This window comes from Calidris pugnax, unplaced genomic scaffold, assembly GCF_001431845.1.
Source record: "Calidris pugnax isolate Ruff unplaced genomic scaffold, ASM143184v1 scaffold349, whole genome shotgun sequence".
In the NCBI taxonomy this organism is placed as follows: domain Eukaryota; kingdom Metazoa; phylum Chordata; class Aves; order Charadriiformes; family Scolopacidae; genus Calidris; species Calidris pugnax.
In genome coordinates, this window is record NW_015091088.1 from 1,335,834 (window position 1) to 1,350,536 (window position 14,703).

The 14,703-nt window shown below is 43.3% G+C and overlaps 2 protein-coding genes across 2 annotated transcripts in view; one reads left to right on the forward strand and one right to left on the reverse strand.

Moving 5' to 3' along the window:
• The window catches only part of UBE2K (ubiquitin conjugating enzyme E2K), a 44,717-nt gene extending 44,258 nt beyond the window's left edge, over positions 1-459 (reverse strand). Inside the window, exon 1 of the mRNA XM_014957781.1 lies at positions 249-459. Within this exon, the coding sequence (XP_014813267.1) occupies positions 249-311 (63 nt within the window). The 5' untranslated portion in view covers positions 312-459. The remainder of the gene's footprint in view (positions 1-248) is intronic.
• Positions 460-839: 380 nt separating this feature from the next.
• SMIM14 (small integral membrane protein 14) overlaps positions 840-14,703 on the forward strand; it is a 55,792-nt gene continuing 41,928 nt past the window's right edge. The window contains exon 1 of the mRNA XM_014957784.1: positions 840-1,228. The gene's annotated coding sequence lies outside the window, so the exon portion shown is untranslated. The remainder of the gene's footprint in view (positions 1,229-14,703) is intronic.

Below are 14,703 nucleotides of genomic sequence, written 5' to 3' on the forward strand. Positions count from 1 at the left end.
TCCTCCCCCCCCCACCCCCTCCCGGCGGCTGGCGGGTCCCGTCTCCCCGGGAATCGCCATTCCCCTCCCCGAGGCCGTGGGACGGGCCCACCCCCAGCGCGGGGAGGTGGGGCCGAGGGGGAAGCGGGGTCCCCGCGCAGGCCGGCGGGGCGCCCGCACCTTCCCCCGCTGCCCACACACACACACACATAGACAGACAGACACACGGGGGAGGGCGGCGGCAGGCAGTCAAGGGAATAAACTCTGACCTCCTCGCTCTTCAGCACCTCCTTGAACTCCCGCTTGATCCTCTGCACCGCGATGTTAGCCATCTCCGCAGCCGGCACCCACTCGCCGCCACCTCCGAGCCGGGCCCAGCGAGCTCCGCCGCCGCTCTCGCTGGATAACTCCCGGCCCCACCAAAATGGCGCCGGCGCCGAGCATGCGCGCTAGGGCAGCCGGCTCTGCCGCCGCCGCTCAGGAGGGGCCGCCGTATGCGCCGAGCGGAGCGGGCACCGGGGCTCCGCGAACGGTGGGGGCCGAGCGCTGCTGGCCGGCCGAGGCGGTGTGCCCTCCCTCTCGGTGTCTTCCTCCTCCCCCTCCGCTACCCCCGGGGGGGAATGATGATGTCGCCGCCTCCTGAGGAGGTGCGGGGGTCCGCCCGCCCCAGGAGACACCTGCCTGCCGCCGCTCGCCGGGCCAGAGTGTGAGGAGAACCGTCTGCGGGCAGGGCCCCTCCGCCGGCGGGCCCCGGGGCAGAGCTGAGGCGGTTGCGTTGTCATGGTTCCCGCCGCGGGCAGCGCGGCCCGGCCTTACGGCCGCACAGCCCAGCCCGGGGGAAGGCCTGAGGCACCGGGCCCGGTGAAGGGGTGCCCTCGGGAGGGCTGGGCCGAGGAGGTCCGAGGTAGCAGGGGAACAGTCTGAGGTGTCCCCGAGGAAGCAGCAGTTGGCTCGAGGAGCAGCTGACGTGACTTTTGGTGAAGTCCCTGAGTGAAAATAACCAGGGAGGGCTTTCAACATGCCTTGAGAATCTGCTCTACCTGCCCGTGCAGCAGGTCCCATCTGTTTTTGTTTTTTTTCCTGGAGAAAACGACAGTTCCTTACACATCTCTCCCCTGGTCCAGCTCATCACCCTCTTCCCACCCTGAGCCTTCCCTTGGAGACGCTCCTCACACCAGACGGGACAGGAGAGGGGGAACGTCCAGGCCTGGCAGGCCCAGGAGCAGACAGACAACTCTGAGGAGGCAGCGTAAGGAACTGTTGCTTTTTATGGATTCTGTGACAAGATTTTAAAAGTAGAGTTAAAAAGGTGAACGTCAGCCCTGTCTAATGGACTATTACGTTTTATTGGAAAAGCCACAGATGTTGCTCTGTCTAGAAAATTGAAATAGGGTGGCAGTAACCATCCCTGCTAGCCCGAGGTGTGCAAAATGCAGTATGGTATGGAAAAGCGTAGATAGATTTTCAGAGGGCAACATGAGATGGCATTTCCAACTGCTTATTTAGGAACTAGAGGCTTTCAAGACATTAAGGTCTATAGAAAGATTTTATAGTGCCTCCTCTTAATGGTGCAGTGGAGGACAATGTACAACATGGGCATTTATCTCAACAAATGTCTACTTCTGGTATGGCTGTCATCTGCAAGTGCTGTTTATTTATCTCCATTAGTATACACAGCATTTTGACTGCTATATACATAGTAAGAAAATATAGGCCCAACCCATAAAAATAAATCTGGCAACTATATACAGATGCATATAGTTCTTTTTCTCTGTATGTTTACTCTTCCTTTGTGGTTTGGCTGGAAAAAGTCCATTTTCCTGCAAGTGTGTGGTACCATGTGCATCTGTTCCTCAAATTAGGTCTTCTTCAGACTGAAACTTGGTTTTAATACAATATACAATGCAGTGTTTCAGCTGAGGTTTTTAGTACCTTTTTGAGAAGGATCATTTCGCATTAGGCCTGATTTCTTTTTAATGACTTCCCCTGTGATCTTGGGCCTTCATTTTCAGAATAATTGAGACATCTAAGTCCCACTGATATGTCTTAAGTTCCTTCTGAGAAGGTAGGCCATGGCTTCCCTCAGCCCTAGGCTCTCACCTGGAAAATAAGGGTAATAGCTCTTCTCTGCCTCTTAGAGCTCATAGATGAAAGCTAGGTTTAGGGTGCACTGAGCTCCTATTGGGTACTATAGACAAAAATTATAAAGGTAGTACATAAAATCTCTGGGTTAAATGCTTCATGTCTTTTCAGAGATCTCCTACAAAGGAGCTGAGCTTCTAATACGCAGATTTTGCTCTGAATGGAGTAGAAAACATGACCTTTATCAAGTGTCAGAATCCTTTGTGTTCCTGTGGGTATGCTTGTATGCTATAGGTAGTAGATGTCCAGTAAGATCCACAGTAAAGGGCAATGATTTTGCCTGGTTTGTATCTAGGTTCATTTTCGTGTGCTCATTTGGATTACAAATGTCAGAGTCCGTTACCGCAAAAAGCAAATCAGATTAATATGAATTACTATACCTCTTTTCCTTAGTATACTCTGCTCCTTTCTCTTGTCCTTAAATAGGCATCTTTCACTTATCTCACAGCTGTTTCATATTCACCATATATTGTGTTAATTTTCTCTTTGGTAAAAGATATATATAGAAAGGCTTTTGGGGAGGTAGAACAGAGTAGTGGTGAGTTTTGCCCAGATTAAAATACTGCATAAAAATCAGTGCTGCCTTATGTAATCAGCATGCTGGGGTTATCATTGTATACCTCCTGTACTGTTTTATGCTTTACTGTAGTTTACGGTTTTACAGAAGACTCTGCAGGGTTTAAGCCAGGACAGGACCATAGGCAAACAGTCTTTGAATAGGTGTTTTTGTTTGGTTTAGCATTTGCTTGGTTTTGTTGTGGTTTTTTTGTGTTGTTTTTTTTTCCTGTGAAATAAGAAAATGCTTAGGAGAAATGAGAACATAGCCTCTTTGCGTGATTTCGGTGACTATTGTGTCTGACTTCATAATATATTTTATAATATGTTGATAATATTGTCCTGTGTCTATTCGCTGAAATAGATTGTCATTAGTCTTTCACCATTAGAAAAATCCATACACAAAATGGAAAACCACAGTCTGTTGAACATAGCTCACTTTTTGAATTACAAAATCTTGTAGCATATCTGATTTCAGCAGATAGTTCTTTCATCGATCCCATCATCAATTTCGCTTTATACCAAACAGTTCTTTTAACAGTAGCTTTCACAAACTGGCTGCAAATTGGTCTGTACTTTTGCCCGTTGGTGTTGATCAAAACTAATAGAGTGGAAGATACAATTCTGGGTATCCACGCATGGTTTAGGATGCTTGGCATATTGCTTTGAAATACTTCTGGAAGTGGGAGCAGGAAATAGGGTGTATTAAATGAAGTTCAAAATAGGTAAGATTACCGCAGGAGGAAAGTTTATAGGATTGGTACCTGTAAAGTAAGATCAGTGGTGGTAAGACCTCAGCCCAAGCTCTCAGTATGGAAAGGCTGCCAATATTCATTAGCCAATGCTAGGGTAACCAAACATCCTAAATGTAGTATCATTTCCCATGTAATATGGGAAATATTCTCTATCCTACAACTTGCATATAGGAAATAGTTCCCCACATTTTAATGGAAAAGTGGCTATTGTTCATGCACAAATTGTGCCTGTTGGACTCACTTGCTGTACATACAGTACAGTCACTGTGTGCGTGGTTCATCTCTCTGAGTGTATGGATACCCCCAAGCCGCAGCATACTGCTTGGGGACTCCAAGGTGCTTATGACAACGCTAACTACAATTAAATTTCTGTTCTTCAATCAAGTTAAGATTCTTGGCGATCTTTTTCTCATTTCCTATTTTCCTGATTTTATTCTGTTCATTTCAATAGGATATTTTTCTAGTAGAATTACTCAGCAAGAATTTGGAATTGAGATTGCTCCTTGTGATTAGAAGAAAATGCCATTTTTGAAACTATAACTTTCCAGCATGCAACATTCTGTTCCTCTCTTGCGTTACTAATCTTCTCTCCTCCTCATCGTGGCCTCTCTAGATTAGGAAAATAAAAAATTTCAGGCTTGATCTTCTCTCATTGCTGCTGGAGGATTTCTTATTGGAGAGGAGAGCCGTCTCAAGAGATCTGTATATTGATCACTTTAGAATCAGGGGTTGAACCTGTAACATATTTTTAATTCTTACTTTGTTTATTTCATGACGCATCCATACGAGGATTAACTTTACAGGCTGTATTGGTATTAGATGCTACGCACTTTGCATTTAAATGTTCATATGCTCATTTGTAATAATGCTGTATTTAAAAAAAAAAAAACAGCAACAGATTATATTCATAAAACTAGGTTATTTTTAACTTTAACCCTCATTTTCCACCAAACTTACACCTACAGCTCTTTTGCTGTCATCCCAGCTTTTAACAGGGAGGCCTACATGCCAGAAGTTGTCTTTTTTATCTGCATATCATTTAGCACATTTCGGAGGCTACAAAAATAAATTTAGCCTGCACGTTTATTGTCTGTCATATTGTGTTCCTGTTGTGGCAGCGTCGGGATGACTCAACTCATTCCGAAGATTAGCTTTATCATAAAAATAACTAACTGGTTGTGCAAGTTGACCGAGTTTTAAGTTGTCATCTTAACTTTCCTGTTCCTCCTGGCCGTGTCCACGTCCGGTGGCGTGGCCAGGTGTAAGAGTGCCCTCTCCTGGGTGGAACAGGGCAGGCGCCTCCTTCCTCGGGTGAGACGGATCCCTCGTGGGGAGCTCTTTGCCTTACAAAGGGCTCATGGCACCGCTGCTACCTTGTCCGGTCTTTCCTTTAAAGCTGTTGAGGAAGAACTCGTAGGAGTTCTGCAGGCAGAAATGCTTAAAACAGTAGGACAGAAATTGTTTGGTGTTCCTGGTAGAAAGAGGCGGTATGAACATGTGATATCTGTCCTTTCCAAATTGTGGTTTTCATGTCATTAGCAGCTTATATATATATATATCTCTATGTGATTAAAAAGGCAGTAAGTGTACTAGCCAAACATCAGAGCCATCTGAAGTCATTCATATGATGCAGTTCACCCGACTTAGTGGAGTTAGATAAGAAATTAATTCAGCTATTGATTTTACAACAATCAATCTATGGCTTAAACAAGATTTAGCAAAGTTTTCATTAAATAATGCATGTGCAGAATTTTTTGGCAGTTTAATAATAACACCCTATTGTTGTTCTCTTGTTAAGGGCTTTTATTAGAAATTGACAGGACACGCTGGACTTTTCATTAATTTGGTGGTCTGGCAATATCTTCTAAATTAATGTTACATCTGAACCTGATGTTTTTGGTAGCCCCAATGCTTTTAAGTCTGTTAGCAAAGCTAATTTTTTTTATACTTCCACTTGTTTGTGGTGGAGTGGTTTTCAACTGCTGGTAATACACCTTGGAGTCTGGGGGCCGTTTCTTGTGGGTTCATGAAAGGCAAAAAAAAAAAAAAAGCAGGTTCAACTGCAAAGTAGTTCTTGTAATTCTTCAGGAAGTCCCAAGTTATTAATATTCCTAATGAGTGGGCATCTACTTTGAAAAATTTGGCATCAGCAGACTGGCAAGTTGACCACAGGGAACTAAAAGCATTTCTTATAAAGGAAGAGGTGTAAAGCAGGGAACTCAAAGCAATTTTTGTAAAGGGAAAGGTGTAAAGCTATGCTCCTTTCTTCCTATTACAAAAAGAAGATAGCAATCTTTTTGAAAGCAAGCTGGGAATACAGAAATACATTTCACAACTGAACATAGCTATTATTATTAATTTCATAAGTATTAGAGTTATAAAGGAAGAGAGGATTTGGCCAATAATATAAAGCATATAGTCACCATGCTACATTGCTGGTATATTGTTTTCCACTCAGAAACATTTTCTACCCTGAGTGAAGTATTTGTACCATTTTAAGCATTTTGTATTACCATCTATTAATGTAATAACTTATAGTACGTTATCAAATCTATGTGACTTTATTTAATTAAATATGGCCGTCTTCTTTTCATAGATAGGTACAAAAGGGACTTAGAGCTGCCTTAAAAGGGCAGCTGTACAGCTTTTCCTGACCAGCTGGACATCATCTTCTCCTCATGTCCATAGGATTTGTGACTCGATAACAATCCTTGCTATTTTAATAACTATAGGGGTTGAAATCAGATTCAGGCTGATGCTCAGAAAACCTTCATTTCATAAATGTCATCAGGACTGAAGTATATAGGGCCTTGAATCTGGAAGCTTAAATTTGTTGTTCAGTGTAGTGGTAGCCAGGGAAGTACCTAAATGCAGCGAGTAAGTAAGAGAGAAGATAAAACAGCATTAATATTTTTGAATGATTGCTTGGGGGTTGAGTTAGAGTATCTCATTAGGAGAGTTGAGTTTAGAATTAGAACTGAAACTGCAAATTCTTGTGAAACATTAATTGAATGAATATGGAAATCTAGAATAAATAAAAAATAAAACCCACTTGCTGTTAGAGGAAAAGTAAATACAGTCACAGCCTAATTGCACAGCATTGGTAGAGGTCTTTAATTGTTAAAATATTTTCATATTCCTGACGGTGTAGATAAGCTCACTGCGGGAAAGCTCATTGTGTACAAAGTGGTCCTACATCCCTGCTGTGTCTTCTCAGGAGAAAAGGATGTGACTGGACACCTTTTCTTCTTCATATACGTAACCTGAGACATAGAGCCATCAATGCAGGTGGCAAAGAGGTACATGCAAAATGGGAGTCAAACTCCTGCAGGCGATAGTGTTATACAGGACACATGGTCCCAACTCAAAAAAGGTCTCAAGCTATAAGAGAATATGGAGTAAAGATGTATGAATAACCATTGTACAATACAAGAATATACGCAGTAACATCAGAAATCTACTAGAAGCCAAACCACAGAACATATTCTAGTATACTTTGCATCGTCAATTGTTATGAATGGTCTCTCTGTTTTGTAAAGCACAAGATTTTTTCGGGATTCCAAAAAGTAGGAAAATATCATTCCTTTTAATAAAAAAGAAATCTGGAGCTCTTGAATGCAGCTATTATTGCTTGATCTAGCAATTTCAGGATTCTAATTAGAATTTGAACTTATTTCTAATGATGTCCATCTTGCTAATCTACAGTATAATCTGTCATGATGGGCACCAAATCCACTACTGATGGAAGTCTTTTGGAGCTGTCTACAATAAAAATTTACAAAATAGTGAAGTTTGTCAGAGATCATCCAGAAGGAGCTCAGCCATGACAGATGGGTAATTTATAAGGCTGTATTGCTGTTGATATCATCCTAAAATATCTGCATTTTGGAAACTAGAACAATTTTGTATCACGAAAATAACATGCTTCTATTGATCTTAACAGCTACAGTAGAATACTAATGTAAGGCTAAATCATTAAGTCTAAAGCACTGGTCACTGTTAGGCTGCAGTTATGTAAAAAGTTAATTGAACTGTATTTGAAGTTCTAGACCAGTAAGGACCAATTCAAGAATACAAATTAAGAGAGCCTGATTTTGTTGTTTTCCTAATGTGATTGTCTCCAGTGTGGCCACATGGCTAGCAGGAACATAGGATATGGCAAATTATTAGAGGAGAGCATTGAGGATAAAGACACGTTAAACAAACAAGGCTCAAATGGTGTTGTGTTAATGTACTGAGTAATGTACAGTTTCCCTGAACACAGCAGAAGTAAGCAATTTCTCTGGTCTTTGGATATCTGTCAGGCACACAATGTTCCACAGAACAGTATCTAGAAAATCCCTACTCTTCTGCCTGTCTTTCTTTTCAGTAGTAGCATATGCCTATGTTTAGGTGGAAGATCTAGTTTAGATGTAAGGAGTTTCTTGTCTTGTACATTTTTCTCAAATGCGGGGTAGCGATTATAGCAGTTTCAGTGAAGTATAACCCATCTCATAAAATTCCCTGTTACAGCTTTCCCGTCGTCCTGACAGAGTGCAAAAAGATCACATGGTGAATTGGAAGCTGTCACCTTTTAAAAGGCAGTATTCTAGGCTGTATCTTTCTTTCCCCTGTTAGAGGTTAGTCATACTGGGAGATGTCCAGTCATGCTCTGTGATTGTCTCTCAGGATTGGATTTTGCAGATCCTAACTCTTACTCCTAGGAATGTTGTAATGTTACACTTCTGGTCCCTTCCCCAAACGTACAGCAGACATAAAAGATACTAACACTGAATAACGTATATATATAGTGTCTTCCTGCACGGATATTTCTAGGTCTCTTACTATCCCTCTATTTTAATATCACCCATCTCAAATAATTTTACTCCCTCTGAAATTGTGGTGAAAGTGCTCTGCAGATGTACCTTCTCCTGGGTTCCCTCCCGAGTCACAGAGTATCACAGGACCATGGCATGATCAAGGTTGGAAGGGACCTCTTGAGACCATCTAATCCCCCTGTTAGAGCAGGTTGCCCAGCAGGACCGCGTCTGTTTGGGTTTTGAATATCTTAAAGGTTGGAGACACCGCTGCCTTTCTGGGCAAGCTCTGTCAGTGTTCAACCACCATCAGAGTAAAGAAATGTTATGTTCAGCTGGAATGTCATGTGTTTCAGTTGTGCCCCATGCTCTTGCCCTGCCACTAGCCACCACTGAGAAGAGTCTGGCTCCCTCAGTATTTTCTCTACAGAGGAGTTGGATTTCTGCTATAAGATGGCACTCACTTCAAATCTTTCCATCTTTTTTTCAGTAATTGCCTCCAGTTTTAGAGACCACATCTACATCCAATTTTGACCTTAGTAGCTTAACACAAAGTAACCACAAGAACCCATTTAAACACCGAAAATCTAAATTCATGCTTTTGAACCCTGAAATGGTTTCCTTTAATCTGTGCAGTGTTTTTGCAAAACTTGTAAACTACTGTGAAGTGTGAGCTGAATACTACAGAATTCTTTTTTTTTTTTCCCCTGACCTGACAGTGTTATCCAGTTCTGTAAATCCTCATTTTCTATCTTATACCAAATCACTTGTAGGGTTTACAGCTCCTGTTCAACAGGTTTGACACACAGCAGCAAACATCCAGCTGCATCACACCACATCCTCAAACAGCAAATGTGCACAAGCTAAAACCCTTGCATTATGTTCATGCAGATCTTGGCCAGCTGAGAAGGTAGACATTTTTTAGTTCATTTGTCATAATCCTTGTTCTAAGATCCAAAGTGAAAAGCATGGTTGAATGTGCTACAGAAACCAGAGTATCACTTAGATTGATAACAGATTAGATTCTTTTACAATGATTTGATTTAGTTCTCTGTAGTCCATACAGAGATGGTGCCACATTATATGGGATGGAATACTGGTCTCCAAGGATTGACTGGCAGAGTTATGCATTTTGATACCCCTTCTCAGTGATATGTGAAAGGTCTTCTCTCTTTGTTCTCTCTTTTTTTCTTGATAAATAATGCCTTGGCTTTTTAATGGACGGATACTCTTAAATTTCAGTGCTTAATACCAGCTGCAAAACTGCATATATCCATTTCAGATCATAGTAATTCCCTGACCAGAAAAGTTTGACTCTTTGCTGCTTCTTAGTTAGCTGTAGTAAAGTGTTCCCAAAAAAATCCTTCGGGATCTTATTTTCATTTCCTTCTCTCACATTTTCTTCTGCACTAACATTCATCAAATATACTAGCTTGCATTTTGTGCCTGTGGTTCGTCTATTAGATACAGCTTCTTCTACTAGATGTTCACTTGGAAAATGAACAGGGATTCATTTTTATTTCAAGTCTGTGAGAACTGTAACAGTTGAGGGCTCTGACTCATGTTCAGAGGCAGTTTCAGACTGGATGCTGAAAGGGCTCTGAACACGGAGAGAGGGTGACATGAAATGTATTTTTCCCAAGTGGCAGCAATTTTCAAATGAATATAGCAATGTTAGCTGCTGATAAGTTTATGGCTGCAGATAGCTTATGGCTGTGAACTACAGTTGCTTAAGAAGCAGTTCACACTGTTTCTCATCTTTTCTTTGCAAGAAAGCCACCACAATCATGCAGCTGCTATTATGGTTTCTGCCTCAGAGGAAAGACAATTTGTTAAGGTTATACCAGTGTTGGTTCACTTAGACCGCATTTTTATAGGGGATTTCCCAAAGTATTTGCAAAATATGTTCCTGACACTGATTGCGTAATTATCAATCACAATGAAATTTGGTGGACCTATGTCTTATTAACTTATGTGGTTACTGAGGACTTACTATTCTAATTCTGTACATCCATTTCAGCCTAGTTCAGATGGTATATCTTTACCAGCAAGTGTTATTGTTAACAATTCAGTGGCTCAGATCTTAATCCTCTATTTTTAAATGTTTTTTGCAAGCCTGATCTTGTAAGTGTCCCAGTTGGCCTGCTTGCATTTCACAGTTACTGTAAGTTACCAGTTGATATTCTAGTTAAATGTAAAATAATCCTTGTCATCCCCTTAACTTCAGTTTTCCTTCCTCGATTTCCAAGTTTGGAAAACTTCTTTGGGCAGCTGTGATCTGGTAGCATTGCAGTAATCCTTTGTGATCATTTCCCTGGACTGTAGCTAATTTATCTCAAAGTCTGTGTTGGTGTGTTGATGCTTCAGAAGCACAAAAGCCTTCCATAGATCCTTCGACAATTTCAGTGGAGTTTCTTCTTTCCACCGAGCCATATTTTTTCTGTGAGTCCTGAAAACTTAGGCTGTGGTTGGATGTCCATTAAGCTTGTATCTGTACATTGACAGAAAGTCTGGCAGTATAAATTTGGTTCAGTGGTGATCACATGACTAAATTTCTGTTAAATTAACCTAAGTACACAATATAGTCTTTGTGACTGCTAAGTCACAGGCTTGCTGCCTAAATAGCCCAAAGTGCTTTGCAATTCTGCAGTGCTTTGTGAGGTGCCAGCCCAGCTGAATTCTTGGAATGTTTGTGAGCAACTTTTTGGAGGAATTGGCTTATTTTTCCACATTTAGATCCCTCTTTCCAAAAACCCAGTGTTGGTGCCAGAAGGCCACTTCTACCCTGCTACTGCCAGGGTATTTCATAATCTTTTCCTTTCCAGTTCCTGGATGCTGTTTTCAGACCATGCAGATGTCTTCCAAGTGGCTCTTCAGTATCAAAATTTGCAGTAGAGTTTCATGTAGATTCCTTCTGGGAATAGCATTATCTACTCATGATGGGCTGCACACAAGAAAAGAGGGAGCAGACAGAGGAATTACATGAAGAGGATTTGCCCCATTTCTAGGTCATTTCTCAGATCTGATGAAATTGCATGAATTGCAGATGAAGGATTTCCACTCCACAAAGTATCTGGCTGTGAATGATACAATGCCTAGTGGCTGGAGTTGTACAGCAAAGATGAGAAGAACATCAGCAGAAAGAGAACTTCGAAATGGCAAAAGTAATGTTCTTGGGTATCTGTAAACAAGCTCATCCATTATTTGGCAACTTAGATCACCACCATGACTCCTTCTTTCCCATTGCCTATCAGGATAGAAAAGCTGTGAGCTAGCACTGTGATGTGGAATGTGACATCTGCCTGTTGCTTTACAAAGCGCCCAATCTACGCTACTTTCAGATGGCAGATGTAGAGAATGTCATAGTAAGTTTTGCTCAACTCCCACCCTCCTCCGTTGTACAGGGCCATTGGTGGAAGGAACATTACCATCTTCTGCACTTCAAGCCGAGTTGTTTTCATAGTTTTAGCTTGGCAGTGGGCAGCACAATTCTTTTTAGTGTGCCAAAATCAATGGATTTACTATTCTGTCCTTGTTACTGGCTGATGTTGAGTGCATCTCATGCCTTTGTTCATAAAGAAGCCTAAGTCATCATCACTGTTTTCATCATAGCTTGACTGCCAGAAAGGAGACTTCATAGAGTGGGTCTGAAAACAGCCTCCATATCGGGATCTCATTTTACTGCTGTATCGTGCACTAAATTTGTGAGTGTAAGGGGAGCAGATGGCTGAAGCCTGGGAGTGGGAAGCTGAGATAGAATCAGTGCCTGCTATGGCTTGTTCATTTGCCCGTGGGAACCAGGAGGGCCAAATTCTGAGGGATGCTCTGGCGGAATGTTTTATGCAAAATACCTAGCTACTTTCTGCTTATAGATATGTACTTGCTGATTTGAAAGCAATAAGCTTATGCATTGTTTCTCTTGTTTCAGGTCTTTGTTTTCTGTAGTTCCTATTGCCTGCCCTTCTTCCTTGACAGATCACACTCTGAAGTTTCATCCATGAGGATCACCCTTTCTTGAATCCATCCTTCATTAGGCCCATCAGCTTTCCATATTTCCAAGAATGCCAATGGAAACATATATGTTGAATAAAGGAAAATCATCAGAAAAATAATTGCTATTTTACTGTCAAAAGCACAGTGCCGATACTGCAGAAATTGAAAAAAGCTTAGATTTTTACTGACACCAGTTCTGTAAAACTGTTTACAGATATGCAGAACTTTGCAGTAATAACATGGGGGGGGAACAAAAGCAGGGAGGGGGAGCTGCTTGGTGTGAGTGTATGCGTCTCACCCAGAGCACTCGTGGGCCAGCCAGATAGTGCTGCTTGCACACCTCATCAAGGGACAGTTTCAAGAGATTACCAGACACAATGTGAGTTCCTGGATGGGTCAATGTGAGAAATGAGCCAGAAAGATGCGATGTGCTGAGTTTTGAGGAGGCTGCATTTGATTCAAAGTAAGAGAGGAGGACATCATAGCTCTTGCTCTAAGTGCCATCATTGCATACTGCTTTCCTGCAGATCGCTCAGTCATTATCTCCATCAGCTCCTGACTCTCCTTTACAGACTCTTTGCAGGTTCATATTATTTCTGACAAGGCATCTGAGACTGCCTGTCTAGCTCACTGTCTTGCCCTTCCAGTTCTAGGATTATACAAATTCAATTCTCTGAGAATCAATCACTCTGAGACTCTTATTCCAATTACAACTGTTGCCCCAAGTATGCTTGCCATCCTTTTAGCAACAGCAGGCTCTTTGGCTTTACCCAAGAAAATAGAAGTGTTCAGTGTTCTTAGCTCCACCTGACAGGAGGAACCTTCCTCTCCACTATTGAGTGGTTGCCATTGCTCTCCTCTTTTGTTTGAGCCGGGACTAGTATGGTAAGCTGTGTTTGGTTTGGGGATTTCAGGATCTCAGATCCATTTTCTAGCCCTAGATGCCAAGTGTGGAAGGGCAGACAGATAGGCAAGGCTGCTCAATGGTGTTGGGAAGCTGTCTCTGCTTGCTTCTACGATGGCTGGTTCCCTGATGAAGGGTTAGGAGGATGGCTGAGGGAGAGTGGGAGGAAAGATGCAGCTACAGTTGATCATTCTGCTTATGACCACCCTCTGACACTGTTGTGTGGGATAGTTTTGTGTTTGGGCAGGACAGCCAAAGTATACTTCCAGTCAAGTGTGTCTTGATGTTGCTAATTTTCATGGTTCTGGTTGCACTCTAGACTGTCAAGAAACGTGTTCTCCCTGGAAACTTTGCAGGGATGTAGCTTCATATTTCCAAATTAAAGATAAATTCCAGCATCCTCAGTGCCTTATCAGAGGTTCAGTTCCTGTGTTTGAGGAAGACAAGATGACACAAGTTCTGCATAGCTTAGCTTTTTTGTGTGGTGGCCTGGCTTTGTGCCAGTGCCACTGCTTAGTTGAGCACTACCACAAGAGAAAGGGCTGAACCATGGGAGAGGCAAGATCCATGGCACGTCAGGACTGTGTGGCACGGCTGGACACAGGTACCCTGTCTGCCACCTCTTGGGAAGTGGAACATTATGTCCAGGGCCAGCACTAAACGAGCAGAGTTAGCCTAGCCATGTCCTGCAGGAAGAGGTGGCTCTGCACACCAACGATGGCTGGATGTGCAAGGCTGCCAACCATCAATGCAACTGAGACTTGGCAGAACAACGCAGGTTTGACACCCAAGGCTTCAGAAAAACTTTGAGAAGAAAACTATAGCCATGAAAGGAGGTTTGAAAGCCCCATGACAACAGCAAAGAGTGGTGAGAACAGCCAAGGTTGTCCCCATATGTGGGCCGTATCAGATTGTAGAAGGCCCTGGTGCCATGAGGAGGTGCTGGCATGTGAGAAGTCACAGCTTCTATCCAAACTTACACGCTCACTTTAATTGCATGGTCTTCCTCGCTTGCTGGTTTGGAGGAGCTAAGCCACTTCTGGAAATATTGGAGGATGAGATTTGCTTCCCTGCATGATCCCCATTGCATTATGGCATGCTGGCACTGTCCCCAGGACAGGATGTGGTCCGTCTTCCCGTATGGGAGTGTGACACCCCACAGGTAAACCCTGCAGGCTGACATGACCTGAAACTTTCCAAACTTCATTCCAGGGCATCCACACGTGTGTTCAGAGGGGTGCTTTAATCGCGGGAAGCCTCCCGCGTCAGGAGCTCCTACCCAGCCTTGGGATTTCTAGCTGAGAAACCACCCTGTGAGTTCCCTCACGCTTGACAGGCGGTGGCCGCCGAGGTGGCCCTATTCCCAGACGGGACGCAGAGCCCCGACGGCGGGGGCTGCGACAGGACCGGACCGGGCCGGGAGGCGCCGCTTCCCTCCGCGTCTCCTCGGCGCTGCCGTTACCGGCACTTAGAGGCCGAGGGGCCGCTTGCGGAGGCCGCCGGCCTAGCGCTGCCTCAGCCGGGCGGCGGAGGCCGGGGGCCGGCTGCCTCTCCTCGCCAGCCGCCCAGAGGGCCGGGC